The 7,839-nt window shown below is 38.7% G+C and overlaps 2 protein-coding genes across 2 annotated transcripts in view; both read left to right on the top strand.

Moving 5' to 3' along the window:
• Positions 1–1,818: 1,818 nt before the first annotated feature.
• LOC107757410 (tripartite motif-containing protein 3-like) lies at positions 1,819–5,602 on the top strand. Its single transcript, XM_016574877.1, has 3 exons — positions 1,819–2,085; positions 2,637–3,636; positions 5,577–5,602. Exons 1-3 carry the CDS (start codon positions 1,819–1,821, stop codon positions 5,600–5,602), a joined length of 1,293 nt encoding a protein of 430 aa, XP_016430363.1.
• Positions 5,603–6,168: 566 nt separating this feature from the next.
• Positions 6,169–7,839, top strand: part of LOC107757412 (radixin-like) — a 69,487-nt gene continuing 67,816 nt past the window's right edge. The window contains exon 1 of the mRNA XM_016574880.1: positions 6,169–6,257. The gene's annotated coding sequence lies outside the window, so the exon portion shown is untranslated. The remainder of the gene's footprint in view (positions 6,258–7,839) is intronic.

The following is a 7,839-nucleotide window of genomic DNA, read 5'->3' as shown; positions in this document are numbered from 1 at the left end:
GGTCAGACATTTTCAGGAAGAGTTTTTTGCTAAAATGGCACTGTAAATTTTATATTTTCACCTTTCACTGCTGAAATAATCCTGTTTTTGCCAGACAGGGTAAATGCACCAGGCTGATAACGTGAAAGATTCCATGACCATTAAGATAAATTATATCTGAAAGTCCTGTATTCAAATTTCATAGACATTGCAGAGACCGTAAACACACAAAATGTTACCAAGTAGGTTAATGCCTGTGGTATCAGTTGTCAAACTCAGGAGGCTAAAGGCTTCTGTGAGACTGTCCTAGTTCTCAGTTGCCCCCAGTGGTTATCAGTAAAATGTGTGTGACTCAACAGAAGACTAGTGTTCTGCTAAAAAAGACACTACAGAGGTCTGTATTACACCAGCAGGGAACGAAGCAACCAAGGCATACAATAACTTATTTGTATCATATAAGAGGAATACAAAATTGCAAAAGGTGTCTATAGAGACATTTCACTGCAGTTTCCAGTTTAAATAAACACTAGTGGCAGTAAAACACCAAATACCTTTATTTCTGTTCCCACAAATTATGATTACGGGGCAGATTATCAACACATAAAGGCATATTTTTGCACGGTTCCTGGCACAATATTATGTTATGAGCTCAAAACACTGTTTACCATAGTGCACAATTTGTAAGTTAACACATTTTGATTTCCATATCTATGGCTTTTCTGATGTAGTATACTTGTATGTGAAATGCGTTACAAGCAATGCAATATCATTTTGCAACCATTTTGTACTAACAGGCACACATTTTCATGATCCTGTGCTGTATAATAAACCCACATCTGCAAAGGAGAATAAATGATATAGCTTATAGTGACTCTTGTTTACATGTCATGAAAAGTGCAGCGAAATGTACCCAGAGCAACAGAAATGGTTTTTAGAGAAATGGTCAGGTTTTGCAGAAATGTTGGCAGAGTCAATACATCTGGGTTCTATTTATTATTTGACACAGTATGTGTGTGGTATTTTGTCAAGAATTTTACCAGATTTTTTTTTTTTTTTTTACAAATTTATTTATTTATTTATTTCCAACAGGTATCATCAGTGAAGCTGAAGTTCAGAAAGCCCCCTAATATAGAGTGATGCTGCTTGGGTCACACTTCCACAGGAGACCCTTTCCAGCAACTGTATCCCAAACAGTGTCCAGCACCCCTGTGCGTCTTTCCAGTTCAGTCTTTGAGAAACATGAGGTCTCCTCCCAGTCTCTGAGCTCCTTTCCTACCTGGATAACACAGGCACTATGTGACCGATCACAGAGTGAGCAGGAACTCCAGCAGCTAAGGGAATGGCAAACTGCAGAAGTGGACAGAGTAAACCAGGGTTTGGATTCTGATATTCTTGGAGCTCAGAAAGAGGAACGCTACCTGCTGGAGAGAGTGGAACAAATACATAGGGATACCCAGCAACAGATGCAACAGATAAAAAGAGAGAATGCAGCCGCAGTTCAGGTAGGGCAGTCTCTGGTAGACAGGCAGCAGAGAAAGATGGGCCAACTGAGAGAACAGATCCACATGTGGGGTAGATGTCGCAGTGGTCCCAATAAAAGTCAGTTACTGAGAGGTGTTCGGGAGCTGATACAACCATAGGAGATCTCTCTCTCTCTAAAAAATGCCCATTTCCAGCCTTGCCAACAGCCAAGTTCCATACCTTTTGGGGAGGTTGTTGTGCAAGAGAACAACCTGAGTTTTGGATACCTGGGCTATCCATTCTGGAGATTTGCCACATGAGAACCATGTGGCTGTATCTGAACAACTGCATACTCCATGTAAAGGAGCTGTAGGTGGAATGGACAAAGAATTGTCCAGGACAAATACTGGAACCTCTCGTGTTGTCAGGAAGATTTGTATATCAACAACTGAAGAGAATGCATTGGGGGGAGATGTAAAACTGCCATGCCCAAAACCAATAACTTTTTTCGGTTGCAAACGGGACAATTCTGAGACATCCCAGGATGAAGACCTGGAATCACCCGGTTCTGACATCCGTGGAGATGACCTGTTTTTGGCTATCCATCCAGTGTCAAGCCAAGGAGAGTCAGAAGACAAGTGGCCAGTAACTGGACAAAATGGAGTCAGAAAACACTCTATCTCTAAAGACTACAGAAATCAAATGACCCTGCTCCCAGTCTCTAGCAAAGAACCTTCCTGTCCTGGAGAATGGGCTCAAACACTATAAAGGAAGTCAAGGATTCAGAGGAGGAATGTTGCAATATTATAATGATAATATGCCACCTGCTAAGTCTGATTACAGAGGTGCTAAATCAAGCTATCACACTGAGACAACCTTCCTCTCCAGCAGATAGCGTTGATTCAAGCTACACCTTCATTGTCAGGTCAGGAAGCAGTTGTAGTGAGTCTATGAAAGGAGAAAAAAACGGTCTCTCTCTACAGCCGACCTTTCTGCCAGGGGTCGTCCTTTGATTAATGGAAAAGGAGAGAACTTAAAGAGAAAGATGAACCGCTGCCTGTCAGAGAGTCCTCCCTGTACTAATTCAGAACAAGGCCTTAAAGTTTCTGAAAACTGGGAATCAAAAGACCATTCAACAGTAGGCTGCTCTGGGGTTTCCAGTAGAATTTGCAGATCTTTGTCTATGTCTGCTATAGAGGGAAAAGCTATGCAGCAAGCAAGATGTGAGCAGAAGAAAGATAAAAAAAAGTGGAGAGAGACCAAATGTCGGGCTATTTCTGGTTGAGGAGGAGAAGAGTACTTTAAAAGTTGGACATCTGGTCAAAAAAATTGGCAAGCAAGGATCAGGACGCACTGACTTCACCTTACCCAGTGGAGTTCATGCCACTCCTCAAGGGCAGCTGTTTGTGGTGGACTGTGGAAATGTCTGTGTGCAGATAACTGATCTACAGAGAAATGTTGTGCAACAAATCTCTCCTCCAGCATGTGAGGGTACTTCCAGACATTGCTGTAACTTCTTTGATGTCGCTGGTAATAATAAGGGCTTAATAGCCCTTACTTGTGCTGCTGAACGTGTACTCCTGGTGTTTAGCCGGCATGGCCGCCTTCTGCAGACTTTTGGAGGATCATCAGGGCCAGCAGGTGCTCAGCAAGATCTGGAAGCTCCAAGAGGAGTCACTGTGACACAGCAAGATGAGTTTTTGGTGGCAGATATCCGCCGTGGAACCTTAACAGCCTTGAAGCTGGATCCTAAGACAGGAGCTAAAATGGAGCGCACAGTTGTTACAGGCTTCCATAGGCCTTACCTGGTGGCAAATTGCTTGACATCTGGTTTGATAGCCGTCTCTGAGAGGGGCAATGAAACTGGACGGGCACCTTGTATAAAGGTGCTAGAACCTGGGTGGAACACCATTCGTATCTTGGGTTTCTGCTCTGGCATGGGTCCTGTCCTTTTGAATCCTTGGGGCATTTGTATTGATGCAGATGGAGATGTGCTGGTTGCAGACTGGGGAAAGCAGCACTGTATTGTGCTTTATTCTTCTGTAGGTGTTGGTCAGTCTATTGTGAGCCAAGGTCTGAGCAGCCCTAGAGGCCTTGCTGTGCTCCCTGATGGCCACCTTGTAGTATCAGACAGCAAAGTTTTCATGCTGTCAGTAACCTTCAAATATCAGTTCCTTATAAAAATGGGTGGATTGGGTTTGTTTGACCTTTGCTTGATTAAACTATTCTATTAAATATCTTATATGACCTAAGTAGTATTAAGAATGTTAAATCCTAGCTAGAAATATATATAGATTTGATTTAAGGATATTTAATCATTTGAAATTTTTTAAACCCAATTTGTTTTAAATGACAATCTCTTTGTTGTTTAATCTCTATAATCTCTGTTATTGTAATGTTTTCATTTAGTTTGAAAAAAAAAGGTATGGCTTTCTAGATTTCTAGATCTATTTGTTTGACTTTTAGATTTATTAAAAGCATATTTTATACTTTAAAAAGGCTTAATATTTGATCATTTTAAAGATATAATGACACAAAGTGTACAATAACTGAATGTGCTATCTATGGGATAACTAGAGGTGCGTCCCGATTTGCGTACTTATGCACTATTCTATGCCGTTTTTCACAATTAAAATTACAAAAAGAAAAAAAGTGCACCTTAAATACCCAGATGATGCACTTAATTTACCAAAAAGTGTGGAAAAGTTGGACACTTCAAGCATTCAGCTGTCACTGCTTTATTTACGTTGCGGTGGGCATATCAGACTCTGATGTTGAATGGCAAAATAAAAAAAAAAAAACGTATACAAAATATTGTATAAGTGCATAGTGAAGAGTGCGTCATTTGGGGCACAACTTTTTAACTCGTTTAACTTGTAACAACTGTTTAAGAATAATCACCATGTATTATTCAGAAGGTTGTGCATTACGTTTAAGATCTCTATTAATCATGCGTTTGAAGATTTTGTTTTTGTCTTTATCTTGATTTGTCTGTGCTTAGCAGTAAAATCGTTTAGCTTAAAATAAACTAAACACCATGTTCAAAACCATTGTCTTCATATTATGCAAGACACTGAGTCAAGCCTCTTCCTCATGCTGAACAGCAAACAACTAATTAACAAATTAGTGTTTCTCAATCCTTATCTTTAGTAGTTGATAGTGACATGAAAGCGGAATGAAGGATGAAAGATTTGATTGCAAACTGTGACTGTCATGACCTGCAAGACATTTTGCTGAAAAGAACATAATTTTCTGAAAAAAGTTCAACAAAGGCATCAGTAAACTATTGTAGAAAGTTTACACATTTGAGTGATTCTGAGAACATAAAGTTCTCAGAATAAATAAAAAAAAACAAAAAAAAAAACATATTGGTTCTAAACATTCATGTACAAAATTATCTAACTCCCAAAAGTCAAATTTTGTACAGAATTTTTTTAACCTCCATGTATGTGTAACAGCTAATTCAGTTTTCTTATAGAGTTCTAAAGGCTTAATTGTGTTTTAACAAATAAGTGACTTAAAAACAACTGCGTTGAATATGGGTTGAATAATTTACATAGCTAAATAAAAAAAAATAAAAAACTTTCACTTTTAATTTGCCACTAAACTGTTATCGATGTAGTAAAAAAAACAAAATAATAACTCTGGATCTTACAGAAAAGCTTACATTTGTAAATTAATACAATCTCCAGGAGATTTAGTAATTTCAATTGCAGTTGTTTGTGTGTGTTTGTGTGTGTGTGTTCTAAAGAAATACAAAAACCAAAGACAAAAAAAAAAAAACTTAAGATCCTTGGAAAATCTTACCATTAATGGAATAAGATATTTATATATTTATTTATTTAGTTATTACTTAATACGGTTAATGATTAATTATCTAAAGTGAGGATTTTGTAATGATGGAATCTTTTCCTCTTTTCTGGACAGCTCTGTCAGTAAATTGTGTCATGTTTACCAAAAGATTACTGCACATACTCGAAAATTCATTGCATCCACCCACCCACCGAGAGCACCAGTATAAAGGGCCGCTGCAGTCCCTGCTTCAGTGCCTTTGGCTGAGTTCAGCTAACCTGGATCAAGTGAACAGCTCATTATGACTGTGGTGTTACTTTCCCTGTATGCATGCTTGGCTCTAGCTCTGAGCAACGCAACTCCAGTGTGAGTATCTGATACAATATCACTTTCCATCTAGAAAGGACTGCAGAGTTCCAAAACAGCCTTTCTTCATAGCTTTTTCAAGATCCTTAAATGCAATGGTGCAAATATAGCAAGTAGTAGTTTAATCACAGCACTCTTGTACTGTAGCCTAAGGGGGTTTATGTTTTTATGCAAGATTTACATGTAACATTTTATCCATGTTATTACATGCAGTACAACATTTGCATGTACTTTGCTTTCTGTGGAATAAATGTGATTATGAATATTTTTGAAACTCATATTTGGCCAGTGTGTTTGCATAATCCTCTGTTTACTTGTAAGTTTAAATTTAGTCTATCGTTGTTTGTGATATCGCAGAACACCACAGAGAACGATCAATAACACAGATACTGACTGGTTAAAGTCCACATCAGCAATTTTTTATTCATGTTGCTGCCTTCAGTTCACAGCCCATGCACAATAACTTCATGTTTAATCAGTAGGCAGCAATTTGCTAAAGCATGTAATTTAGTTACATATTGTCAGGGCTTGTTTTATGTGTAATGCAGTCATTTAACCGAAAGATTAACTTTAAGCTTCTGAAAGTATAAAGCATTGCATTTAACATTTACATTTAAATCGTTTTCTTTATTTCAGCCACCATGAAGTCATGATAAAAGGTAGGTTTGAAAATCTATCGCTGCAGTTTTACAGATATTCTGACATTCTTGGTGTTTTACAAAATTGCCAAATTCTTCTTGCCACACTTCTAAAGGTTTTTACTAATACCATATTGTAATGTTGATGGTATGTTAAGAGTTAAATGTGTTATGTTTGACTATCAACTGGATGTTAAGCACTATTTTTACTCTTGATCTACTGCATGCTCTAGATTTCATGAATGATTGTAACAAAGTCAATGATTGAGAAGGAAGAGGACGGGGTCGGCTTGACTGCTGCTGGTGATTTTATTCGGGTTTCAATAAATAAACAGAACGTCGCGCTACCAGCACTCAATGTAGCACAATTGCATAAGCAAAAACATAGGGGCTCTCCAGAGCAGCTACAGTCTCCACACATGCACACATGCTGTTCTACTGTAAAGATGTGTGTAGATTTACTTCAGGCAATACTCACTATGTTACCAGGATGCACAGTGTCTGGATCCTGTTACAAATATGATATTTTCTATTAGCACCACGTCGCTGACTTCTTATCCATTATAGACTAAACAAATTTAGCTATTTCCACAAAATTGACATGATACCTCAAGCCTTCTGGAGTCCAGCGACACAGTCTCATCATCGGCAGAAGTGCACTCCACTGCTGCAGATGTGCCTTCCTTCTGCCATATTCAATAAAAATTCTATTGATAGTTTTGACAGGACATGCCAAGCCTATGATTTTAATAAAGAGTACTCACCGGCAGATCATAGTCTGGTGGCTCCAGAAGTGTGTTACCAGACACTGCAAGGTAAGGCAAAGTCAGACAGTCTACATAACAAAATCGAAATATTTTATTGTATTCCATGTGCAGTAGTATGGCAATAATGTACCTTGTATGAAGAGGCCAGTTTCTCTTGCTCTCGAGTCAGTGGCTGTCCCTCCCTGGATCCCTTCCATCACTGGCTTCCCTTTATTCAACTCCAGGGCCAGCTTCTCTGCTGTGGTGGTGAAGTCTTAGTCTTGGGTTGGAGCCCATCCCAAGTTTTGCCTCTTTGTTGCCATCTCTGTTTGAAAACCTGGAATTGCAGCTGTGTGCGGAATTATCTAGCTTGCGTGGGTTGTGCTCCAGCGCGGATGAATCTAATGTTCTGAAGTGTATGTGTGTGGCAGTCAGTCACCGCACCGGTGTGGATATTTACTGTACTCGCTATCACAGATTCTAGCCTGCGTCTTGGAATATGACCCAAATAAGAATTTTCACCGTATATTGCCATCTGAACAAGTAAGTAACAAGTCTGCCACATTTGTTCTGACCAACTGAGGAAAAAAAGGCATTACCATAAATCTCGCTACTTATGGCGATTAAATCTAAAGATCAGTTAGCTCATTTCACATCAAACCGTTCAAATTATTATTATTGTTATACTTTATTCTCGAATGATTAATGTTAACATCAGCATTGGGGACTATGAGTATAGCGTGTATTAGCGTGTAGATTTCAATTTCTGCAGAGTCTAATCTAATTGTCATACTCTTCGAATTTCATATTAAGAAATTCTTTTAACCCAAAAAGCAAATTGTGCTCCTTTCAAACTG

This window comes from Sinocyclocheilus rhinocerous, unplaced genomic scaffold, assembly GCF_001515625.1.
Source record: "Sinocyclocheilus rhinocerous isolate Xijiao unplaced genomic scaffold, SAMN03320098_v1.1 scaffold1284, whole genome shotgun sequence".
NCBI lineage: Eukaryota > Metazoa > Chordata > Actinopteri > Cypriniformes > Cyprinidae > Sinocyclocheilus > Sinocyclocheilus rhinocerous.
The sequence above is the reverse complement of the archived record's forward strand: the minus strand, read 5'-3'. Positions and strand labels throughout refer to the sequence as shown.

Excerpts from the sequence above, each read along its gene's own strand:
- LOC107757410 (XM_016574877.1), top strand. The coding sequence starts at position 1,819 with ATGGACAAAGAATTGTCCAGGACAAATACTGGAACCTCTCGTGTTGTC. Across the intron at positions 2,086-2,636 it reads AGTCAGAAGACAAGTGGCCA|AGGGAAAAGCTATGCAGCAA; the intron begins GTAACTGGACAA and ends TGTCTGCTATAG. Across the intron at positions 3,637-5,576 it reads TATAAAAATGGGTGGATTGG|CTCTGAGCAACGCAACTCCA; the intron begins GTTTGTTTGACC and ends GCTTGGCTCTAG.